This window comes from Silurus aristotelis (assembly GCF_946808225.1).
Source record: "Silurus aristotelis genome assembly, chromosome: 9".
Classification (NCBI taxonomy): Eukaryota; Metazoa; Chordata; class Actinopteri; order Siluriformes; family Siluridae; genus Silurus; species Silurus aristotelis.
The window spans coordinates 29,590,749-29,617,376 of record NC_139582.1 but is presented as its reverse complement, the minus strand read 5'-3'; the positions used below and the strand labels follow the sequence as shown (position 1 = coordinate 29,617,376).

At 42.5% G+C, this 26,628-nt stretch overlaps 1 protein-coding gene across 2 annotated transcripts; it reads left to right on the top strand.

Moving 5' to 3' along the window:
• Positions 1-9,432: 9,432 nt before the first annotated feature.
• On the top strand, positions 9,433-25,751 carry tp53bp2b (tumor protein p53 binding protein, 2b). Of its 2 annotated transcripts, none has more exons than XM_083550273.1 (18): positions 9,433-9,649; positions 15,908-16,055; positions 16,274-16,387; positions 17,783-17,859; positions 18,661-18,762; positions 18,899-19,061; positions 19,585-19,745; positions 20,951-21,115; positions 21,300-21,471; positions 21,574-21,693; positions 21,767-21,849; positions 22,002-22,314; positions 22,720-23,396; positions 23,882-24,019; positions 24,110-24,243; positions 24,505-24,671; positions 24,749-24,948; positions 25,043-25,751. In XM_083550273.1, the coding sequence occupies exons 1-18, from the start codon at positions 9,641-9,643 to the stop codon at positions 25,082-25,084; spliced, it is 2,985 nt and encodes a 994-aa protein (XP_083406399.1). In that variant the 5' UTR covers positions 9,433-9,640; the 3' UTR covers positions 25,085-25,751. The 2 variants fall into 2 exon arrangements, with proteins under 2 accessions (XP_083406399.1, XP_083406398.1); XM_083550272.1 differs by lacking the exon at positions 9,433-9,649 and adding an exon at positions 14,458-14,481.
• Positions 25,752-26,628: the final 877 nt, after the last annotated feature.

Genomic DNA, 26,628 nt, shown 5'->3' with positions numbered 1-26,628 from the left:
GTAAGATCAAGCTGCGATTGGTGGATCTCATGGGCTGAGGCCCCTCCCCTTTTTCCTCCTTCTTCTCCCCTGTCAGGCCGAGTTAACGGAGCGAAAGGGAGAGATGGAGCTGCATCGCTCGCTCTCGTCCTCTCAGGTCCCCCCACTGGGAGATGGGGAGGGCAGGTGGGGCAAGAGTGTTCAGAGTGACCAACGCCCCCCCCACCATCCTATTCCTCAAAACTACCCCTCATTTCCCTCTCTCTCACTCTATCTCTCACTCCGTCTTGCTTTAAAATTCTAAATCAGCAAATCACATAAACCTCGCAAACTTTTCTACCCAAACAGGAGGGCGGTTGTACGAGAAGAGGGTGGGATGTGATGGAGAAAGCGTGAACTTGCAGGAACAAAGCGGATTGGAATTCAGATTAGTGCACAAAAAAAACTTGCTTTCTCTTTTTTGTCCTGCGTCTTCTTTCTCTCACTGTAGCCCTTCGATGTCCTCTCATTGCTCATACAGGACAAGTATTGATTTCTTCCCCCTATTCTACTCTGTCCTCGTGAGAACGATAAAATCTTGAAAATTTGCCACTGAAATATAAAAATGAGGGGGGTTTTTCGCAGGGTAAAGGTGTACAGTTTGGCCAGAAGACTCTACACAGCAAGAAACGAGTATTGAATGGTTTGTTGGTGTTTGCCGGACGTCCTTGCTCTCGATGACCCTTGCCACCCTAACGCTATGCAAATGTGACGACCTTAGGCGAATGACCTCGATCCTGGAGCGTCCCCTAAGCCCTTCCCCCTGCCTTCTCTCTCGATGTCCAGTGACCTCTGTGCTTTCCCTACCCCCAGGTCGTGAGGTCAAGACCCCCGGAGGGATGGCGTGTGCCGTAAGTCCCCGGAGAGACCCATGCTTGTTGTTATGTATATGATCCGAGGGACCAGGAAATCCCAGAGCTGTTACATAACGCGCTAGCGATCAACAAAACTGGCAACGGCGGACGCCATCTTCGGTCGTGGGTCAGAGTTTGTTCGCTTCAAAAACAAATCTGACCAAACAAAAGCAGTCCATTTTTTGGGGGGGTACATTGTTGATGCCTGAGGAAGTCTGCAATTCCTGGTCCAAAATGGTTAAAGAATTTAAACATAGTTGAATTCTGTATTCTGCTCGATCAGAAGGTGTTGATTAATTCTCTGTAACAGCAGCTTTGACATTATTGCAGCTGGAAATTATAGGTTTATATTCATTATACTTTCTTATAAAGCTATGTTTACTATTCCAGTTATGGAAGGAGTCTCCAGTGTCAGTGTGTTGTCAAAGTAACAGTCAAAAATAAAGCTGTAGCCTCCTGACCCGAGGAGAGTCTCCAGGATGGAGAATAATTTGTGGCTTCAAATTGGTCCAAATGATTTGATGATTCCCAAACTTTTACCACAAAGTTGGAGGCACACAATTTTATTTGATGTCTTTGGATGCAGGAGCATGACATTTTGCTTTCACTAGGAGACCCAAACCTGTTCCAGCAGGACAGTACCCCTGTGCACAAAGCCAGCTCCATAAGGCTATGGAAGATCTCCAACCCTATTGAACATAAACTGACTGCACCCCGGGGCCTCCTCACCTCAACTACACAAGTACCTGACTTTACTAACACCCTCAAATCTCCAAGCACACACTCCAAAATCTAGTGGAACATCTTACCTGCAGTGTGGTTATTAAACCAGCAAATGGAGACTAAATGTGAAATGAAATGTTTCAAAAAGCAGATATGAATCTCATGGTGAGGTCTTATACAAGTCGAGTCCTATATTTTTGGTCCCAATTTATTTTTTTTTTAGGCTTTGTATGATTAAAGCTGGTGGTTTGAAATCCAGTCCACATCCAGTGTTCTGTATTGTTTAAAGACTATAATCACACTCTTGATGTCACCCAAATAAGGATGAGGTTCCCCTTTTGAGTCTGGTTCCTCTCGAGGTTTCTTCCTCATAACATCTAAGGGAGTTTTTCCTTGCCACAGCTGCTCATCAGGGATAAATGCACACCATTCACCTTAACTGTTAAATTCTGAAAAGCTGCTTTGAGACAGTCTGTTGTGAAAAGAGCTATAGAAATAAACTTGACTTGACTTGGTTTGGTTTGGATGAAATTCAAAAATCACATTCCTGTTTCTACGTTGTGTGCAATGTGTACTACACAAAGATTTATTATTAAGGTACAATCATCTGGTTAGAACAGATGGAAAACCAAGTGCCTTAACCGACTCTGAAGATGCGAAACTTTCCCTGCATAAACACTGACGTAGCTCGGGACTCGGCCCTCTGTGAAGTTGTGAAGTGCATCAGATATACTGTAACTCCAGTCCAAGCCATCGCATCCTAGGGATTTACTGTAGGTAAATTCTTCTCCAGCGACTCCAAAACAGTATTACACTGTACTGTGTCTTTAAACATTTATAAAACAATGAGAACGCTTAACAATCCTTAACATGCTCCTGACGTACCACTGACCTTGTCTTTCCTTCAGATCTGCCCGATTAATCTCCAATGCGCTACCTCTGGATGAAATTCTCTTCAAGCCTACAGATCAGCCTAAAGATCCATGAAGTTACTGGGCAGCTCAAGAAATTTCAAGATAGATTTGGACTGTAATTAACATCAACAGACTACTACAATGGATCAGGACCATAGGTTCTGCATTTAAGCACCTACAAAGATGAGACCGGTTCCTCTCAAGGTTTCTTCCTCATGCCATCTCAGGGAGTTTTTCCATGTCACTCATTTGGGATAAACTTTCTAACAACATAACAAGCGTATATATTATTTTATAATCGCTTTATTTCTGCTTTGAGACAACGTCTATCGTTAAATGCGTTCTACAAATTAAAATCATTCGAATTAAATATTCCGTCTCGCTGAAGAACCTTCTTTGACAATGCACTTTTTTGGTTGCTTGAAGAGCCGCAACACTGATACATTCCAGTTTATCGAGATTTATTTAAAAGCACAAGTCAGGGTCAGCTGTCTAGACAAGAAGATGTAGATCTCAGACTTCCTGTTTCGCATTTGCAGGCGCAAATCCTAATTCTAATAACGTTCTCAACACAGAACAAGCGCACACATTAAGGTAACAAGCCAAACTTTCAAACTTTCTCCTTGCTTGTCTTCCTTTCTCGTTCCTCCTCCTCTCTTCCCATTTTACTATTTCCTTTGTCTTCATTTCCTTCCTTTCTTCTCTTCTTATCAATCTCTTCTCTCAGTATTGTTCAGTATCGTCTGCTACTTTCCACTATTAGTTTCTTTTCCTTACATCTCTTTTTATTTCCATGTGCATTTTCAATGAGCACAAGCGGTACAATTAGTAGAAATAGGTTTCATGATGACGATCGTTCTAGAATTTGGTACCTTTTTGAACATTGGTTGCATCATGATTGGATTCAAATTTTCAACATGGAAGCATGTCATATATCCAAACTGCCTTTAAATAGATTTATAAGCTCTTGTTACATATTAATTAATTCATTAATTTACATACACAAGTTCGTTTCCAGTTCTGTTTGCAGGAAGATGCAGCTCTACCTCTGCCATGTTAATCTATATATACTATAGGACTCATATTGTTGTAAACGCGCCGGAAAAATATAGAGCGTCTACTAATAACTGTATTTCAATAATACGTTTAAAAAAAAACGACGCATCGTGATAAAACTTGTATCTGGTCATATATGTGAAACGCTCAAGCTTACCATCCCTAATAATGACTGCCCACTTCGAATGCTGGCGAAAGAGCTTTGTGAAGCAACAGGTGAGGAGTGACGCCCATTCGTGATGATTGGCTCGGATGCCATTGCTCCTCACGACGTGTTCTTTTGTCCCTATTTGTAAATGAGAATAAATTCATTGGGATTTTTTATTTATTTACTTTTTTTTTTTGACATTGTTGAACATTTCAATACATAAAGAAAGAAGGAAGACTTTTCTGGAAGCTCTGAGGGTTGGAAGATAAAGTACTGGACAAGTTATGAGATTGGAGATTTGAGTGTAACATCTCTGGTGATAAAAATTTCTGGGATACTGAAAGAAAGTGAGAGAGAGAGAGAGAGAGAGAGAGAGAGAGAGAGAGAGAGAGAGAGAGAGAGGGAATAGCTCATCATACTGGACAATACAGTAGTAAAAAAAAGAGAGAGAAATAGAGAGAGAGAGGGAGGGAGGTCGGGAGAGGCAGTTGTTTCCCCCTAATGCTGGGGCACAATGGTTTTGGGATGGAGGCGGGGGAGCGGACCGCACCATCTGCCATAAGTGGTTGGGGGGGTGGGGATGAGGGGGATAAAGAGGGGTGACTCAGGATGAGTTAGCGTCCAATATGGAGAGATCCTTTCTCTCCAAATGAGACACGACCCCCTGGGGTGCACACTAGCAGCACCGCCTGGTTCGATTCCTGCCCACTGAGGGCCAAGTGTCCTTCTCTTCTGCACCTCTCTTTTTCTTCTCTCTCTTTACTTCTCTCACCTTTGCATCTTTTTACACTTATTATCACTCTCTTACTCAGCTGTATGACTTTTTCTCTTTTTTTCCACCCTTCCCCCCCACTCCCTACCTGTCTTCCATTCTTTTATCTTTTTATTATCTTTTTCTCTTCTCTCTTCTCTCTTTTTTCATTTTTATCACACCTCTCACATTTTTTATTTCTCGTTTCTTTAGAAACACGTCTTTTTCTCCCTTCTTTTATATTCGCTCCTCATCCCTCACCTCTCCTCTGTTTGGTCTATCTATCTATCTATCTATCTATCTATCTATCTATCTATCTATCTATCTATCTATCTATCTATCTATCTATCTATCTATCTATCTATCTATCTATCTAAAGTTCTATCTACCAGTCTATCTGCTTGGTATTACGTTCAACTCACTTTTTTCCCTCTCCATTATTTCTCTCATTCTTCCTCTTTCACAACCACCCGTTTCTCTTTTCGTCTCCCATTCTCATCTTCAAATTTCTCTTCTCATTTCTCCATTCGCCTTCTTCTGTTCTCCATTCCCCCATAGATTTTGTTGATCTTCTCTTCATTCACTCCTCTGTCACCTTTTCTCTTCTCATCCCTCTTCTCTTCTTTCTCCACCTGCTTGTACCTTGAACTGAACGCTGGATGATACCCAGATATATTAAAAGCCGCCTTCCTGTGTAGATGCTACTAAATATCGCCATCTCCTGGACCCAACACGCAGCACGGCTACTTCATACTGGTGCTGATCCAGGTCTGGGTATCGACCCATGTGAAAAAAAAGCCCAGTTGTGACTCAACCCCAGGCCTCGAGAGTCTTTTGTCACTCTGACACACCACACAGGTGTGAGATCCCAAACCATTTTGGGTTTGATTCGCTTTCAGGATTTCTCGTGGTATAAGAAATGGCCTCATCTGTGGAACACAAGCAGAAAAAATTTAACTTAATCAGTGTAAAGAGACAGAGAGACAGAGGGTTTTGTGTGTGTGTGTGTGTGTGTGTGTGTGTGTGTGTGTGTGTGTGTGTGTGTGTGTGTGTGTGTGTGTGTAAGAGGACTGTTGTAGATGATGTCATCCACTAATGGTCAATAAAATGGCCACCCACTGAGCTCAGATCAGACCGAATGTCACATCAGATGTAAAACAGGTGGAAACGAATGAACTAATTCTCCAGGGCAGCTTTCGGAGGAGTAATAATAATTATTATTATTATAATTATTATTATTATTATATTTTTATTTGATTTCCTTAGTAAACATGTTTTAATTATATTATAATTATGCATTTCAAAGTTTGAAAGCCCTGCAGTATCACATGTGGCTCCTTCTTCATCTTCATTTGCTCTTATAATAATCTCCACTCTTCTGGGCAGATGCTCCACTAGTTTTTCTGGAAAATTGTAAAAGTTTCCTTCCGCCACAAGGACGTTAGTAAGGTCAGGTACTCGTGTTGGGTCGGATAACAAAGTTTGAGATCAGAGCCCTATAGCAGGAGATCTTCCACATCTTCCAACTCATGTAAAGCAGATCTTCACGCAGAACATGCACAGGGGTATTGAAGGGAAAAAAATGTATGCTTCCACATCCAAAGAAGTCCTGTACAATCGTGTGCCTCAAACTTTGTGGAAACGGTTTGTGGAAAAAGCACATATGGGTGTTGGAATGTAGTCTGTTTCAATATTGTTTAGCAATATCATGTAGCTAACATCAAGTTTGACACAAAACAATAGAAGAAAACTGTAAACAAAAAAGTGAGTATGTAAATAAAGCTGAATAGAGAAATTAATTATTAGAATTAGAATCATTACAATTATACTTTTTTACTTCTACTTTTGTGTAGTTAATTTTAATTAAGGGGGTATTTTAATATTTGGTATGAAACTTCATATGCACAAAGGAAGAAGCGCTAAAAGGTGTGATGGTTGGATATCTAGAACTCTGTCTCCCTCTGCTGGGAGGAAATGTGAAGGTTTTTCGAGGACATAAAGCTGTATTTTGTTTTGTATTTTGAGGAGTTCAGGTGTCTCAGAGAGGTATGTGAGGGTGGTGCAGGACATGTATGAGGACAGTGTGACGGCAGTGAAGTGTGCAGTAAGTACGACAGACTGGTTCAGAGTGATGGTTGGACTGCATCAAGGATCGGCCCTGAGCTCTTTCCTGTTTGCAGTGGTGATGGACAGGTTGAAGGACGAGGTCAGACAGGAGTCTCCCTGGACTATGATGTTTGCAGATGATATTGTGATTTGTGGTGAGAGTAGGGAGCAGGTTGAGAAGAGCCTGGAGAGGTGGAGATATGCGCTGGAGAGAAGGGGAATGAAAGTCAGTAGGAGTAAGACAGAGTACATGTGTGTGAATGAGAGGGAGGGCAGTGGAGTGATGCGGTTGCAGGGAGAAGAGCTGGAAAAGGTGGAGGAATTCAGGTACCTGGGGTCAACAGTGCAAAGTAATGGAGAGTGTGTAAGAGAAGTAAAGAAAAGAGTGCAGGCAGGGTGGAGTGTGTGGAGAAGAGTGATAGCAGGAGTGATTTGTGATAGAAGAGTATCTGTAAGAATGAAAGGGAAAGTTTATAGGACTGTGGTGAGACCTGCGATGTTGTATGGATTAGAGACAGTGGCATTGAGTAAAAGACAGGAGGTGGAGCTGGAGGTAGCGGATTTGAAGATGTTAAGGTTTTCGTTGGGATTGACGACGATGGACAAGATTAGAAATGAGTTTATTAGAAGGACAGCACATGTAGGATGTTTTGGTGACAAGGTGAGGGAGGCGAGATTGAGATGGTTTGGACATGTGCAGAGGAGGGACATGAATTATATTGGTAGAAGAATGCTGAGGATGGAGCCACCAGGTAGGAGGAAAAGAGGAAGGCCAAGGAGGAGGTTAATGGATGTAGTGAAGGAAGACATGCAGGTAGTTGGTGTGAAAGAGGCAGATGTAGAGGACAGGGTGGTATGGAGACGGATGATCCGCTGTGGCGACCCCTAATGGGAGCAGCCGAAAGAAGAAGAAGAAGAAGAAGACAGCTGTATTTTGTTATTATGTATGTTTTCTGATTGAAAAATGAATAATTCACAAATCTGGGAATTTACAGGATATTTATTGTGTAATCTTTAATTTTTTTGTAGTTGATTTGTTCCTCTTTAGGGTGTCTTTCTAAACTAAGATCTCAGTGTAGCAGGGATCCTAAGTATCACTGACCAACATTTTAGTGTGGTTGTTACCAGTGTTATCCGTCGTTAGAGGGTGCTAGAACATGTGATAAAAAAATAGATATGTTGTATTATATCTGTCTTTTTTCGTGAAGGGGAAAACGCGATGACAAACTCAATCCCTGTGTGTGCGTGTGTGTGTGTGTGTGTGTATACCATGTAAGTGAACGCCGCCATTTTGAAAAGTTTGACTTTATTTCCAAAAGTTTCTCTGCACGCGCTTTCCACATCAGCCAATAGGGTTCGAGTCTGTCATATAAACCCCGCCCATTTCCCCTCACACATAGCAACAGTGGCTTAGCAACCGGAGGAGGGAAAATGAAATAATGAATAAATTAATTAATAAAATAACTAATTAAATTTGGTAAATAAAAAAGGTATAATTAAATAAATGTATGTATTTATTTATTATTACATAAATTAACTGTATTTATTTAGGTATACATTTTGTCTACATTCTTTCTTTCTTTATAAATGTATTTATTACTGTATTTATTACTTTTAATTATGTATTGATTTACACATTTATCTGTTTTTCTGTATGTATTCATTTATTTATTATTTCTCTGTATTTCTACATTTATTTATATTTTAGTTTTTGATATATATATATATATATATATATATATATATATATATATATATATATATATATATATATATATATATATATATATATATTTATTTATTTATTTATTTACAATGTATATATTTTCTTCATGTATTTATATCTTTACTTACACGTTTCGACATTTATTTATTTGTCCTAATTTATTTATTAATGTATGTATTTATTCGTCATTTTTCTATAATTCTGTGTCCATGTGTTAAAGAATTTCCATTACAGTGATTCTGTATTTCAGTAAACCAGCAGTGGTTTTAACAGTTACCAGTTTTTATGGTAGAAGGATTCTTCGAGAAACATGAAGAAGAAGAAGAACTTTTGTTATTGTTAATAATAATAATAAGATTGAGGGAAAACCCATAGTACATGCAATAAAAACATATAAGAAACATATCGATTCTATAAAAAAGTGTTTTTCCGACACTGATTAAAGTCTAAACGCTTTATAAAGTAGTGGGTTCTAGTGTTTAATCGCTGGGCGAACACGTATCCATAGATGAAGAGAAAACTCGACCCGCTGTGTCCGTATTTACGCTCCATCAGTCACGAGTCTCCAAGGATGGAGGAAGAAGGTTGAGGGAAGAGGGAAGGGAAATACGGATTTAGTGCTGTATGTTGAAAACGGAAGAGCGGTATAACAATTTATGACTAAATAAAACAGCTATAAGTGGCTACAGCACGCCCACAATTCCGTGTCTACTCAGTGAGCGCCACGCCCATTCTTCCAACACTGCGTTTTCAGTACAAAATGTATTCGTTAAGCAGAGAAATTGGGTTGTGACGTCACGACGCGCAGCTTTCTCATTTGCATACAAGAGCACGCCCACTTCAGAGAACGTTTGAGCCACGGGCGGAGAATCTATATGATATAAATATATAAACGGAGGAGGAGAAGGAGGATCGCGAGCGCTCGGATTTTTGCGGCTGCGCGCGCCTCCGGTGCAAGGTGGGCGCTTGGATCCGGTAGCGCGAGCGTGAGTGAGTGAGCGTGTGTGTGTTTGTGAGAAACCTTTAGAGAATTTTTTTTTTTTTTTTTTTTACAAGTACTGCAACAGGTTTGTAAAGGCGGAGAGCATTAAGGAAAGAGAGAGAGAGGGAGAGAGAGAGAGAGAGAGAGAGAGAGAGAGAGAGAGAGAGATCACGGAGTAATACGCCATACAATACACACACGCGCGCACACACACACGTACGGAAGACGGTGCGCAGGTGCGCGAGCGAGCTGGTCGCCCGGACCGCAAACACACACACACACACACACACACACACACACACACAGTGTGTGGGACTACCACAAGGATCAGAAGGAGCTCTGGATTCTTCACGACTGCCAATATGATGCCGGTGAGTGTTAACGGAACCGCTCGCGGGAGGTAACAATTCAGGAATAAAAAAATGACGCGCCGGTTTTAGCATTCGGTCTGAATCTTAAGTGTGTATGTGTGTGGATTGGAAATACCCGTGTTTTATCAGCTTGGGTGTGAATACACATCCTGTCACGGGCTGCTTCTAGTTGTTGGACAGGGGAACCTGTAGTTCAGGGGTGCGCGATATCGGCTGTAGACATCGTATTGATATCGATTTTGATATATTGGTGATATCGATATCAATCGAAATGCAGATCATTTTGGTTGATACTATTAGTCTTGTACGATTATTACTAATCGTGCTGTAGGAAAAGGGATTTGGACACCTGAGTTTGTCACCTGTATGTGGTTCCTCCTCAAACTGAAACCACAAAGTTGGAGGCACACAATTGTATAGAACTGATGCAGGAGCCCAATTGGGATGAATGTGAACGCCGACTGCACCCTAGGCCTCCTCACCTCACCTATATCAGTACACTTTACTAACACAATTGTGGAATTTAATGGAACATCTCAGAAGAGTGGGTGTTCTCAAAACAGCGAACTAAATGTGGAATGGGATGTTTAAAAAGAAGCACCAATCTTACGCTCAGGTGTCCACAAACCTTTGTTAATATACCAACCGAACACATTATTCATCCTAATGCTCCCGAATGCGGGGGGATTTTTTGACTGTAGCAGAGTTCAGAGTAAACAGTTCCCAGGCGACTTACTTCTTACATAAGCTCCCCTTTTCCGGATCTGGATTTTGTCTGATTGGTTTTTCGCGCAAGTCCCCGCACGCCCGGGTTAATTATAGAAAGGCAATCTGCTCAAAGACCCCATACTTCATACAGAGTGCGTCGGTAACGAAGAACACCTTTAGTGCTTTAGAGCCTTATAGGGGAGGACACATTACATACTTCCCATTTGAGCCAATATAAATTTCAGATTTCTGAAATTCCCTGGTTGTTTTCTACTTAAAGCAACTGAGAGATAATAATGTGGTGTCACTACATCATTTTCTAAAACGATCGAATTCTTATGGTAAAGCTACAAATGATTGACGGTACCAGTGCACCAACTAGGAAAAGTACAGCACAGTACTCTTTTTTCTCAGAGTGTGTATCGACACACAGTTCCGTTTCGTGCGGTCTGAAGCCCATTGTTTTGAGCGGCCGTCAGCTTTTCCGTGCCGAATGCCATTCAGAGAACTACCGCCTATTGTTTTCCAGTCGACATCCTGACCCTGAAAATACATTTCGCATTGTCGCTAGTTCCCCAGAGGAAGCTGAGCAGCCGGGCCGAGGATGTTGCATGGAGCCTAATGAGCATGATTTGGCAGTTGAGGGTACACGAGACGGATTAGATCAAGGTAACACGACTCTCCCTGAACCTGCCTCAGCACAAAGGTCGTTGTAACGGAGGCATTTCTTCCACTCAGCAATGTTGTTGATTAAACACGTGCCTCGGTACGACGAACATGACAGGAATACGGTGTGTGTGTGTGTGTTTCTTGAAGTAGCACGATCTTTTGTCGCAGAAGCCCCGCTCTGCCTAGCACCAGTGTTGCCGCGTGCGACAGGCCGCGTCTCCATGGCAACAGTAACCACGGAAACCTGCCTTTCATAGGAGAATTTAACCCTTTTTTTTCAGTTCGCCGAGAAGAGTTTTTTTTTATTCACTCATTATAGGTGCTTTGGAAATCCTGTGTGTGTGTGTGTGTGTGTGTGTGTGTGTGTGTGTGTGTATGTGTTGTGTACAATATATATATATATATATATATATATGTGTGTGTGTGTGTGTGTGTGTGTGTGTGTGTGTGTGTGTGTGTGTGTGTGCTGTTGTGGAAAATTCCACAAGTCTTATGTTACTCGCATCACACATTTGGTCTTTACCCTGACAGACTCGCAAACTCTCATGCCACAAGACCGAGCCTGCGCTCAGACGCTATCCATCTATCCTATGTGATGATGCTAGAGTGTTATCTCAGTATTTGTATTTGACATATTCCAGAGGAAAATACTAACATTCCTGGTGATTCAGGGACATACCCATGGCTGTGTAAATTCCTACACTGTAATACACTCGACATGATTAGCTTTGCTTATTAGCTAGCTAATATTAGCCCAGCTGACTAGCCTGTCGTGTAGTCACAGCTGTAACCAAAAATCCTCTTCTTCTTTTTCCCCAGGGTACGATGGTTTGACCTGCAATTTTGTCGATCTCACGATGACGATAGCGATACTTCTCAATTGTGCACGCCAAGCAAACGTAGCAGTGTATATGCGCTACAATACGTTGGGACGTTGCCAGGATGTACAAATTTGTGAGATGCCTTATTTTTTCCAATGATCGACAAAGTTCGATTGTGTCGGTGTTTGAGCGGGTATTATTTTCTGTGTTTTTGGTGTTTTAAAGCCCAAATTTAGCTCTTGCCTGTCTCCTTTTTCTAGCGTGAACACGAATTCCAACAGGTGTATAACTTGTAGCTCTACGGTTCAGTGGTTGAGGCTCTGGCTTACTGATCATAAGGTCGTGGGCTTAAGCCGAAGCGCTGCCACTTGAACAAGTCGCTTAACTGTATTTGTTAAAGGGGCACTGTCTGAAATATGTTCCGATTTTTTTTACGGCTGCTGTTAGGGAACGAGCGCTTGTTATGAATTGCAGGCTCTGAAATGGAGCAGTAATCTCATTTCTCCTCCACAGAGAGTAAACCTTTTAGAGGTCAGCAGGGTACCAGGGTAACCCCCTGTCATGTGATAGTGTGTGTGTGTGTGTGTGTGTGTGTGTGTGTGTGTGTGTGTGTGTGTGTGTGTGTGTGTGTGTGTGTCCATTCTGTCTAAGGACCATATGGTCAGACACACACCCATACACCCACTTACACAAACAGAGTGACAGGAGCTTTCTTGTGACACACACCCATACACACAAGCTCAGATTATTAGCCACAATCCATACTGTAAATCCCTATTAGTTAATTAGAGATTCATTGACTGAAATCGTTGACCAATCCGTGAAATTACCAAATGAAGACACATGATACCTCAGTCGGAACGCTTTGGAAGCCCGTGTTGTACAGATTCTCATTTGCCTTCAATTATTGACGTTGCGTTCCTGTTGTTTGCCTAGCTGTAGAATTTCTTCGTCCTGAATTCACATCGGTGAAAAAAAGCAACAAAGACTTTTTGCCGGTATAGACCAAAGCGATGCTGAATTTCCGGATTCTGATTGGTCACAAGGGGGTAACATCTTCTGTAAGAGCAGTGTTGCAACAGCCAACGAGGCTCATCCAGAAGGGGTATTTAAATTGATCATTTCTATGTATGCTGCATTGCGATGTGGACGATTCCGTGTTGATACAGTGACGGACCGTAATCGATTATAGCCTAATGATGTCATTCATCATATGACAATTTTTCTTTTAAGAAATAAAGCATGTCAAAGTCTAAAAGTATGCATTCTGAATATCCATACCCGTGATTATATTGGGAAGTTGGTGGGTTGAAGTAAGTAGGTTGTAAGTGTGTGTTCTTTCTATGTGCGCTAATGAGCAACCTAAATGCAGAAATGAGGCCCAATTAGCCTATTTTTAGCATAGGAAAAAAAAAATAGGATCCATGACAAGAGAGTTTTACACTTGCCTCGATTTTATTCTGGATTCTGATTGGTTGGAAGGTGATTCATTGACATTGGAATCAGCTCAGATATATTATTTTAAATTTAGGGTTTCCCCGAAAAGCCACAGAATGAGGAAACGTGGTAGTAAATATAGACGTGCTCTTGTGTCCTCGTTTCCCGTGATGCAGTTTTGACTATTCAAACAGGCCTCGTCACCTTCGCGCCTGCCTCCCGCTGCTGTGTCAACAGCGACCCGATGAGTCACGAGCTTTCTGCTGTTTTGCTTCACGGCGTTATTTTTTTTTTAAAAGCCGAGTTGATGTTTCTTGTCCATTTATGGGCGTTAGTGTGAGCGACGTAAATGGTGCGTGAACGGGCGACATGCGAGTGTGGATCAGATCCTCATCTGCATTTATTTTTGTTTGCCCAGGAAATGACTTGTGTTGTTAAGATGTTAAGATGGTATAACAAAATAGGCAACGGTTGAGCGAGTATCACTTTGAACACTCTCTCTAATGGCCCAGGGGGATTTCGGTTGTCAGGAATTTATTTTGAGGATCAGGTCTTATGAAACACTTGATGTGTAGAAAGCAAGAAAAATGGGATGCCTTGGGGAACCTTGGGTGGGCAGGTGGTTTCAAAGTTGTGGCTGATGGTGAGGTGTGTATAAACACACTATATGGACAGAATTTTGTGTAACCTTCACTTTTCTGGGAAGATGTTCCACTAGATTTTGTGGAGATTCAGTAAAAGGGTGTTAGTCAAATTTGGTACTGGTGTGGGTGAGATCTTTGACTCCAACCCTTGTAAATCATATCATCATGCAGCTGGCTTTGTGCATCATGTTGGAAACTTTTTGATTCTCTTGGTTCAAGCGATGCATGGAAAAGGCAGGTGTCCCAATATTTTTGGCATTTTATAATTGCGCTGCTGCTAGTTCTATTTGGGTTTTTTTTTTTTTTTTTTGAGGACAGGAAGTCCCAGCCTGCCCTTAAACACAACAGGATGTCTGAACGATAGCAGGGGATGTATTCTGAGGCGGAAATTCTCCACAAAAACATTTAGCCCCTTTAGGCTTGTAGCCTGGTGCCTCGGGTTTCGAAGGCGGTAATGCTGAAATTGTACCGGAAAGATTTAATCCGAGCTCGGGGATTTATTTTTTCATGGAAAGGCAGACGGTAACATAGAAAAAGTCCCCTCATGCTTAACGTAAATATAGATTTTTGGACACAGATAGGCGATAGAGTGTGTGTTATTGGATGCGTATTTGTTTAGTAGCACATTAGTAATGTAACATGATCTTTTTTTTACATATACATCAAATTGAATTCTGGATTCTGATTGGTCAGAAGTTGTACAATTGGATGTTTGGACTTACTTGTTTCAATCATGACTACCTGTTTCACAGGGGTACAAATATGAATTAATCCTTTTCTTTTATTCATCCGAAGAGGTAATACCCACAAATGGGGTCTGCAGTATATGCAGTGTATAGGAGTGCTGCTGATGAGAGGCTGTCATTGCATGTAGTCTATTTATTCATGTATTTACCCCTCTTTTTTTGCAAGGGGGAGGGGGTACCAATGATGATCTTGCAAACCTCTCAACAAATGTGCAGTTGCACCCCTGGGAATATAGCTGTGGTGTGGATCTAGATATTTTCTCCGCATTTTTATCATTCCTGCTTTTCTCCGTCATTGTTTTTCCCCCCCTTATTTACATAAAATGTATGGAAATAGAAAACAGAACTGCAGGTGTCCTGTAAGCGTGAGACTCAGGTAAAGCAGCGTGTAGCCGTAAATCCCCCCTAACGAACGCCCATCTGCCGTGCTAACATGCACACTTCGCACTCGAACAGCGGTGTCTCTGTACGAGCCGGCACGGTCAGATCCAAATCCCATCCAAAGATATTTCTGTTTGTTCTCCCCCGATGAGAATTTTTTAAACCCTTGTCACCCCCTTCAGAAAATCACTTACCAACTGCTACCCACCCCCCCACCCCCACCCCTTATGTTCCATCTTCAGTGACATATCCCGTCCTCCCATCAGCGTTTTATTTTTGGGTCCGGAGCCTCTCGGCATCCATCTGTGCTTCTCCGTCTAAAGCCAAGAGAGAACTCCACAGTTTTTTTTAGCTGTATGCTGCTGCTTAGGAACAGAGTGGCAGCGAGGCAGGACAGAAACGTGACTGAGATATGATTGGAGAACTAGGAAGCATTTTCACAGTACATGTTATGGATGACTATTTAAAAATGTGCCCTAGAGATTTGATATGTAGCTCTCGTAATACACCATAATGCCAAAAATATTGGGACTAGAGGTTGATCGATTCATCAGTTTCGCTGATTAATCGGAACTATCAGCTATAGGCAAAAATCCCTACCGATAGTTTTTCCGGGTTGCGTAATACAGTACAAGAGTGGCCTCTAAAGGCAAATCAATGATGCCACGTGCTGACTTTTTTATTTATTTGGAAGAGTGGATGTTATTATGAAAGGAAATGGGGGCTAAATGTGGAATGTAACAAATGTGGAATGACAACCCAAAACCATCAGTTGGACCTTAAACAATTTTGCAGAAATATATATCATTTAAAAAATATGAATTATATGATTTTTGTTTCTGTGCGCAACAGATGTTTCTTACCGTGTACCTCAGCAACAGCGAGAAGCACTTCACCGAGGTGCCTGTAACTCCTGAGACCCTGTGCCGGGACGTGGTGGATGTGTGTAAGGAACCTGGAGAGACCGACTGCTACCTGGCCGAGAGCTGGAGAGGATCAGGTCAGGACATGAAGAGGACATTTTTGTTATCACATGAACAATATGTTTACTCTTCAGATCAGGGATATCGGTGAATCAACTTGCACACAACAATGCTAATGGTCTGATGTTATATTACGAAGATTCTGGATTAGAATGTGAAATATATAAAATATTAAATCTACAGTACAGCGTGTGGTCTAGATGTAATCTCCGCTTTGTGCCGTTTTCTGGAACAGAGCGAGTGGTTGATGACGGCGAGAGGATGATGGAGCTGCTGCAGCGCTGGGGGCAGCAGAGGTCTGAGGTCCGCTTCGTCCTTCGTCACGAGCGAGCGCCCGGTCATGACACAGGTGAGAAAGAGAGAGAGAGAAAAAACAGGCGGATGAAATAAGATGGATGAACAGACAGAAATAGAGAGAGATATGTTGAATATCAGTAGCAGGAAAGGACAGCAGGATGTTTTTTATTTTTTTAACACACAAAAACATACACAGCTTGATGTGATGGCATGCATCTGATGTTAGTTCAAGCATTACGTTGTGCTACGCCTCCTCGCTCGCCAGACAGCATGGAGCCGATGCTCGGAGCTCAGAGATACCGTACCTGCTCTTAAAATACTGACTGGGTTCTAATTCTTATCTATTTAAGGAAATGGAGATTTCACGAGATTTGTGGACCTTTTCAGGAAATTACAATAGAACATGTTTATTCCTACACCTTCAAAATACATTGGTCCAGAAACACTCCCCCTTCCCCCTCACACACACAGAGTGCCAAAGAAATGTGACATTAAACGCATGGGCTGTGAGCGCCCAAAATATTCTGCTTGGCCAGCAGGGTTATATTCCAATTTCTTTTGCTTGGCACAGTGGGATTTAACACACACACACACACACACACACACTCACAATGAGTGTCAGTGGGGCATTAAGCCAACGTTCCTGTATGACCTGTCTAGGATGAGGACACGCTTTGAATTGTGTGCGTGTGTTCATGCTCACAAACACACACACACACACACACACACACACACAGTTAATATTAATGAATTACACCTCATTATTATGCTCCTGTGTGTGTTTGTGGGTTTTTTCTCCCTGAAAATAAGGGTAATTGTCTAAAAGTCCTTGCATATACACTACTCGAGTCCTGACACAACCCAGAGTGTGTGTGTGTGTGTGTGTGTGTGTGTGTGTGTGTGTGTTGGTTTGGGTGTATGATTAAACATCTTGATGTAGTCCTCACAAGGATGACAGTTTTGAGTTTGTGGGGGACATTTGGAAGGTCCCCACAAAAAAAAACCCTGCATTTAAGAAAAAAATTGGAAAAGAAAGGAAAAGAGAGAAACGTTTTGGCTGGATGTGTAGCATCGAATTAATTAGCTGCATTAGCAAACGTGTGAATGGAAGGTCGTCATAGGGATAGTCAGCTGAACGTGTGTGTGTGTGTGTGTGTGTGTGTGTGTGTGTGAGGTGTTGGGTTTCTGCAAGAGATTTTGTGGCTTCATTAAGACACAAAGGCCTGGTTTCAGTGTAAATATGCCCATCATCTCTTTTGGTTGTAAGACACTCATTATTAAATATTTATGATGATGATGATGATGGAGATGATTGAGATGTATACGATTCTGGAGACTTAATGAACCGGACAGCACAATGTTTCACAATGTTTCTCATTAGCTATACTTAATTAGTGTCATTAAACTGCCGGTGTGTGTGTGTGTGTGTGTGTGTGTGTGTTGTCAGGTCCTCCCAGAGGCCCAGCGCTCTCACTAAAGAGGAACATGCTAAAAGCCACAAGTGAGACTCACCTTGAAAATGGGGTAAGTGTGAAATCGTTTCACTAGCAATCCATTTAATCAGTTCCTAGCTAGCATCTTAGGACCAAAATTACCTAGCTAGCCATGTTAGGTAGCCTAATCTTAGGGTCATTGTTCAAGGTTTTAAATGCACAATAAACTAAAATGAACGCATCATTAAGTACTAGCTAGTAACATTAATGCTAGCTGCTTTATAAATTAGGTCCTGGCTAACAAGAACAGACAGGACAGTGTATTTTCTTGCTAGCTAGGAACCTTCCAGGCTAATATGAATTGTCTAGCCGATATTAGGGAGTTTCCGTATGTAAATTGTGTAGCTAAGATTAGTTATTAGCTTATAGACGGATAGTTTAAATGGATAACAGGTATTAACTTGCTAGCAATACAGACTGATGAAAATTGTGAGACTTGTGATTGTGTGTAAAAACAAAAAGTCATTTCGCAAAGTGTTATTACATCGTTGTGAGTTCAATTTTTGGAGACATCTCTGGGAGTCACTTTTCCATGTTGTAAAAAAAAAATAAGATGCTAGATTTATGGAGAAATACTGGCTTCCCTCACAAAACATCTTTAATTGCCAAAGGTAATTGACATTTTCACAAATCTAAACCTTAAATTAAACTTTAACCCCATGAGCTAAACTCTTACCTTGTTTTCCGCTTTTTCTATGTGAAATACTTTTTCAGAGACGTCTCATGGGGTTAAATCTTTGAAGACAAATCTTAGTTCTCCAATGCCAAAAGAACTCTGATTCAGATGTGTTACAAAACACTGCTATAACATTAAAGGCACTTGTTTTTCTAGATGGTTCCTCCTCCTATGGACATCAGCCTCACAGAGCTGCATGAGATGGCGTCCCGGCAGCAGCAGCAGATCAATGCTCAGCAGCAGGTTCTGGCCTCCAAGGTGAAGCTTTTTCCCCTCTGAAAGGGCATCATAACATTAATACAGACTGGCTGTAACAACAGCTGTGATCTCTTTATCATTCACCAACTGCAGACGTTAACATCTACGATTTTGTGGGATTAAAAAAAATGTTTAGGAGCAGCGTCTTCGCTTCTTAAAGATGCAGGAGCAGCAGCAGCATGAGCAGGAGAAACTGCGGCTGTTGCGTGAGAACGCTGAGAACCAGGAGGCCAAACTACGGCGTGTTCGGGCTCTCAAGGGTCAGGTGGAGCAGAAGCGACTCAGCAACAGCAAACTGGGTCAGAACTTGTTTTTCTGCTCAAGTGTTAATGTCAGTCGCTCTGGGAGAAACCTTAAAGGATGGATGGATGGATGGATGGATGGATGGATGGATAAATGGATGGATGGATGGATGGATGGATGTATGGATGGATGGATGGATGGAATTAAAGAAAAATGGAAATTTTCTTAAAAGTGAAGAACTTTACTCAAATAATCACAGAACCTGTGAGAAGCCTGTATTGTGTATTTGTGTCTGATTTATATTTATCATTTGCTGATGTTGCATAAACCACAAAAATAATTTTAAAAAATGTATGTGGTAATCTGCAAAGCTAAAAAAAAAAAAAGTTCAGGAAGTTTGTCTGGCAGCACAGACCGCTATTAGCATTGTAGTTTTGTGCTAATAGCGATATCAATGAGGCTTGGCCACGACTCGAAAGAAAAAAATGCCACAATGAGCTTTAGAGCTGATGAGCCGAAGAGAGAGCTGATTAGTAAAAACTCTCACTCACTGTCGATCTTTTCTCTCCGTGTCTGTAGTGGAGGAGATCGAGCAAATGAACGGTCTGTTCCAGCAGAAGCAGAGGGAACTGCTCATGGCCGTGTCCAGGGTGGAGGAGTTGAGCAAACAGCTTGAGACGTTACGCAGCGGCAAACTGGACGAAATCACTGAACTCGAGAGACTTTACAAAGAGCTTCAGGTGCCTGTTGTTCTGATGGAAATATGCATGGGTAGACATATATTTGGATATATGGATGGATAGATGACTGGGTGGATGGATGGATTAGAGGATGGATAGAAAATCGAGAAACAGTTAAATAGATAAAGAAAGCAGGGTGGATGTGTATCTGTGCAGATAGAAATGGATAAACTAATATAAAGAAAATACAGTGGTACCGCGCTTATCGACCGGCTCGGACATCGACCTTTTCGCTTAGCGAACAGATTTTCGACTGAACTTTGCGCCCGATGAACGACCAAGTGCCCGCTTATCTACCTTTTTTTACCCCGACCCACGTGGAGCTAGGGAAAGGATCATCCCAGTCTCGCCTCAGCCTTCGTGGAGAGAGCATCTATCGTAAATTCAACTTCGGTTTGTGAACAATAAAGTGTTATTTAGCGGTCAATATAACAATTTAGTGCGTGTATATTGTATATTGCATGTACATTCGCTCTTCAACCTTTTCGTATTTCGACCGGTTTTAAGGAACGGATTAAGATCGATAAGCGGGGTACCACTGTACATAAATGGCTTGATGAGAAAAGATGGATGGTTGGATGGATGGATGGATGGATGGATGGATGGATGTCAGCATGCGAGATGGAGAGATGATTATATAGAAAGACAGACCAGTAGACAGCTGGAAGAAAGATGTGATGACTAGGTGGAGAAGTAGCTAAATTAATAGCTTAATAATGATGCTGGTGAATGGATGGATGGTTGGATGGATGAATGTGTGATGGATGGTTGGTTTGATAGATACAAGAAAAGCAGGATGATCAAATACCAGTAGATAAATAAATGGATGTGTGCATAGAAATGGATTGGCTGATTTGTAGGTACCAGGAAAAGAATTAGGTAGATGACGGATTAATGGATGGATGGATGGATGGATGGATGGATGGATGGATGGATGGATGAATGGTTGGGTGGATAGTGAGCGCATATAAACGGATATATTATAATATAATACTGGTATATTGATCTTAAAATAGTTGGGTCAACAGACAAACTGATGGATGGATGGATTATAGATACTGTAGATGGATGGATGGGAGGTTGATTAAAAACAGACACAGTTGTGAATCAATTTAAAATAATCTGCTATAATCTTCATAAATGTTTTTGTGGGAGGAGCTAAGTAAATAAGGCTGACTAACTACGACTCTGTTGTTCCCCTGAAGCTGAGGAACAAGCTGAACCAGGAGCAGAGCGTGAAGCTCCATCAGCAGAAGGAGTGTCTGAACAAGCGCACACAGGAAGTAGCTGGGATGGAGCGACGTCTGGCAGAACTGCGCCAGAGACTGTGGAAGAAGAAAGCAGCTCTGCAGCAGAAAGAAAACCTGCCTGTGAGTGACAGGATCGAGCTGATGATCAGATAATACGGTTACAACTTTCAGACATCTTTTAAAATAAAGGCTATCCATTATCTACCTCGTTACCTTATATATCTACTTTGCCACCATGTTGATGGAAGACATGTTATTTTAAATACTCAAAAGCAAAACTCTGGGTCTTTTATCACTATGGCAGTCGGGTGATGGGCAGAGCTCTCATCCTCCCTCGGTCCCATCCAGAATTGCCGCCGTCGGCCCGTACATTCAGTCTCCTGCTCCGCCACTTCCTCCTAAAAAGGACGTCCTGGTGAAGCCGGCATATCCGGATGGCACTAGCACACTGCCCAAACCGCTTACCAAGGCCACCGGTACACACACACACAAAACCCTTACACAATGTATATGTGTACCAAACCTCTTGATTCTTTACCACTTGCTTATCCCCTTTTTCCTTTTCTTCTCCCACCCAGGTAAAATATCCAAGCTGTCTGAATGGACTGCGAGTTGTGAAAACAGCGTAGTTGGGGGGTCACAGCGAGGTTATGCCTCGACTCTGCCTCGTATGAGCAGCTACAGCTGCATGGAGAAAGGTGAGCACTCGCACTCCACATGCTAGTCATCATCTATAGACGTGTGACGTTAAGCGCGTTCTTCACGTGTTAGATGCCGAGGCAGATCAGAAGCCGCTGCCGCCACTTCCCTTACGGAAGAATCAGAGCAATGAGGACCTCTTAAACAATGGCCAGGTAAGGCATACACACAAACACACCTAATTAACACAGACCTGTTATTCTCGACAGACCACACCCATTTTTCATAATCACTCGAGTAACTATTGGTTATTTCACATTCGAAGGAAATTCTTTCGGCTAAAACTATCAAACTTGTGTCTGATTAGGTTGGAGGTAAAGTGCCACCTCCGGTCCCCATCAAGCCCAAACCAGGCCAGTCTGGCTTCCCCTGCTTCTCCACTGGCACGTTTCCAGGCAAAGCCAGACCATCCCAACAGCAGACCCCCCACCTCCCGAAGGCACCGATGCCTGCGGCCACCGTAAGACCCTTCAGCGTGGAGGGCTCGGCAAGCAAAGGACCCACCATTCAGAAACCTCAGACGCTGGCAGCCAGCTCCATCTACTCCATGTACACGCAGCAGAGCTCACTGGCTAAGGGGTACCAGGGCCAGAGCACCCTGACACGCTCACAGCCAAGGGGTGAGCGTCACTAATGCAATCTTTAACCCTGAATAAAATATAAAGATGCGGCTAAATTTAAGCCAGAGATACAGCCAGAGTGTGTAAAAGAGAGACCCAGACTTCCTGATAGACAGTGTGTTTTGCATATTGTTGCAGAGTAGAGGAGTATGTAAATACCTGGCAACATGTGAAACAAATAGTTAACAATACCTCTGTTTAGTAGACACTGTAACTAAAATACGCATACTAAACATTTATATTATGGCTAATAAAGCCAATACTATTAAAGCAACAGTTCGAGACGTGTCTCTAAAGTAATAAGTGGCTACTACAAACCTGTGATGCGAATGTGATGCTAATTTGTACTACTACAGTAGAAAATGTATTGTTATAAACCCTGATCACTAGTGGATTTTTTTTTAGTCTATGGAAAACCGGTCATCCCGTCCAGCAGAGGGCAGCAGTCTCACTCACAGGACAGCGGCTACAATGAGAAAGCAAGCAACCTCGAACCTGATCAGGTGGACCAGGCGAACAGCGAGGGCACAGAGTCAGATCGAGCACCGCGCCCACTGAGTCCCACCAAGCTGCTACCGTTCCTAATGCACCAGCATCGCATGCAGAATGAGGCTGACCTGGAGACACCACGCAGACGGCTGCAGCACGCGCCACGCCCACTAAAGAAGCGCAGCTCCATCACGGAGCCCGAGGGACCTGGCGGACCCAACATCCAGAAGCTTCTTTACCAGAAGACCACACTGGCAGCCATGGAGATGCCGGAAGGCATTGTGGGGGCCGTCGAAGACACAGGCAGACTGTCGGGGGAACCTCAAAAGGCGTCCGATATGGATAAGGAAGAAGAGGAGGAAGCTCAGACTCCACCTCCGCTTCCACCACGTTCCTCTGCTGCAGGACCGAGCAAAAGAAATGATACCAAAGAGGAGGATGAGCAGGAAGCGGGTGGCACAGTACCAGCTGAGGAATACCCTCCATATCCTCCGCCCCCATATCCCAGCGCAGGTAACCAGAATAGGCAAGAAGAGGAAGAGGACATAGGCATGAAGGCACCAGAGGTCACTGGACAGGTCACAATGCTGCTGGTACGTATTATTTTTGACTCCATTTCAAATTTCCCCTTTAAAATGCTCCTACAGGTCTGTTAGTCCAGGCTGAAAGTTGGTGAATAAAACATTTTCAAGACAAACTAAGACAATAAGACTTAATGGATAAATTTGTTTCAACAGTTAGGAAAGCTTTGGCAGTTCTGTTTTTTTTTTTTTTTCTTAATCGCTTGTTATCCCGACAAATTTTGAACAACAGCGCCATCTAGTGGGCATGTGAATATTTTTCCTTATCCAGAATGGCTGCCATGTCAGTCTGCAGCAACATAAATGGAACTAAAAAAAAAACTTTTTTTCATTTTCTCTGTTTGAAGGTGTTCCCAAGTCTGCAATAATATAATTTGAAAGATAATTTTACCTCAGGCTCAAGCCAATAACAGAAGCCGAATGTTAGGATGGAGTTGGAATGACGCTAGCTTGTTTTGCTTGTTAGTTCTTCTTTACTTGATCTTTTTTTTCTGCAGGGGAAGAGAACGAACCTGCGGAAGGCTGGTTCAGAGCGAATAAGCCATGGCATGCGGGTGCGCTTCAATCCACTGGCCCTCCTGCTGGACGCTTCACTAGAGGGCGAATACGACCTGGTGCAGAGGATCATCTACGAAGTGAGGAGAAGAACTGGCTCAGCTACATTATAATTATTTAAGATTCAAATTAATCTATAACTCAACAAATTGCGTTGTGTCTCTGGGCAGGTGGAGGACCCCAGCTTGCCCAACGACGAGGGCATCACGGCGCTCCACAACGCGGTGTGTGCAGGACATACGGAGATCGTTAAGTTCCTGGTTCAGTTCGGAGTCAACGTCAATGCTGCCGACAGCGACGGATGGTAATTTTTTTTTTCACTTCAAAGCTAAATTATTGAACGTTTAAATCTCAAGCTTCATCCACGATGCCCTACTTTTGCAGGTCAAGCTGTCGTCACTTTGCTTAGCAGCTACTGTTATTTAAAAAAATTCGGGGGGGGGGGCATTTAATTCAACACAACAGAATCCCTCCCAGTTTTCTATCTGTACCTTGGCCTTTTGTTTTACTCTCAGTCTATCCTCTATTTCTGTTTCCACATCAATATTTCTTGCTCCCTCTGTAGGACGCCCCTGCACTGCGCCGCTTCCTGCAACAACGTTCAGGTGTGCAAGTTCCTGGTGGAATCGGGCGCGGCCGTGTTTGCCGCCACTTACAGCGACATGCAGACGGCGGCGGAGAAGTGCGAGGAGCTGGAGGAGGGATACGCCCAGTGCTCACAGTTCCTCTATGGTAAGTGATTGTACATTTACGGTTAAGTTTCAAAGGACAACCTCACAAGTGTACTGAGAACGTTTTTGTCTGTGTAGGCGTCCAGGAGAAGATGGGGGTGATGAACCGCGGTATTGTGTACGCTCTGTGGGACTACGAGGCCGAGCACGCTGACGAGCTGTCCTTCAGCGAGGGCGACTGCATGACTGTGCTTAGGCATGAGGATGGAGACGAGTGCGAGTGGTGGTGGGCGCGGTGTGCAGACAACGAAGGTTACGTCCCACGCAACCTCCTCGGGGTGTGTAGATTATGTATAAACTCGCCACGCTGTGATTTTCGTGATGATTTTACACACTTCAGAGCTTAATATTATCTTATTGTCCCCTTTTCAGCTGTACCTGAGGATCAAGCCCAGACAGAGGAGCTTAGCCTGAACCTCTCTCTCGCCATGGTTCAGCCCCAATCCAACCAACGTGCCCTGTTTTAGTGCGCACTGAAAATGGCTGAAAGACACAAGACACTACCAAGTGCTTCTTCTCTACACAATGGTGCATTCTTGAGCTTCAAACTATTTTTCATTCATGCATTATTTTCAGAAGCACAAAGAAGGATTTTTTTCATAGCTACATCGGATGACTGTCCGCACTCTTCCTAGCCTTTCTAGAATGTGAATGTATTACAGGATCGGATTATTTGCACAGCTTTTAAGTTATTTGTACAGGTTTATCTACGCGCAGTGGCGCGTTCGTTTATAACTACGTCCCAGTATCTCCCGCCAAACTTGATCATGTGACCACCAACCCATGCCTTTCTGTCACGCTTGCTAGAAAGCGATTACGGCGATATCATAAGCCTGAAATGAGCTCAAGCTCCACCTACACTTAGACCGAATCAGAATGTCTATGTCATGGCACTTTTATTTTCCCCTTATGCTGTTTACGTTTAACCAGTTTAATGAGAAATCTGGATTATCATCTTTTCTGCTGAAAATTATCATCTTTCATCAAAAAATTAATAACCACTATGGTGCTCAATGCTGCGGATTAGAACGAATGACTTGTTCAAATCTTGTTCGAAAATAAATAAGACTTTGTATTTAAACATTGCACTCTCACATTTATTTATGTAATATATATAATACGACTTATATATACGACTTCAACCTTTATATTAAATCTCGTATTTTTCGCAGTGTAAGCTTTTTTCTTTTCTTTACCAAGGGTGCCAATAATTCTGGATGTGACTGCTCCACAAGATTCAACCTTGGTTCACAGTAAAACATCTCTTTATTACTTTAAACCTAGTTGTGTTTTGAAATACAGGGCACGTCACACAGACGCAGATTTCCTGTGAAATGTGGAATCTCTGTGCCGTAGGCCCCACGAGACGAAATGTGAACAAGTGGATAAATAAATAAATAAAAAATGGTACACGTCACAAAAACACGCATCATAAACACCGGGTGCAAAAGCGAGGAGGCTACAAAGTACAATATTTGTTGATAAATTGCGCCAAACGTCAGGAAGCAGCACAACACAAAAACGCAACGGCATGCACAGGAAAATGTCCGCGAAACGTCCCGCTCTGCTGAAACTCGATCAAACCGGTTTTGAGACCGACTTCCTGAAGAGAGAAACGTTATTTTGCTTTCAATAATTATACAGTGCCTGTGAAAAGCGTGGAAATACAAAGTGTTTTCTGTTTTGTTTTGAAACACATGCATTTTCCATTTGTTTCTATGAAAAAAACTCGAAGAAACAGAAGAAACACACATAAACCCCCCACAGTCAAACAAGGAGGTGGACGAGTTTGGGGTTGTTTTGAAGCAGGGAAGGTTGGAGACTTGAAAGTGAAAGGAATCCTGAACCAACATGGCAACCTTTTCATACTTCAACACAATGCAATTCTGTCTCCAAGCTCTGAAAGCGTTATTAGAGTGCAAAAGGTCGTCTGGAGTGTTGACTACCGTGGAATTGCG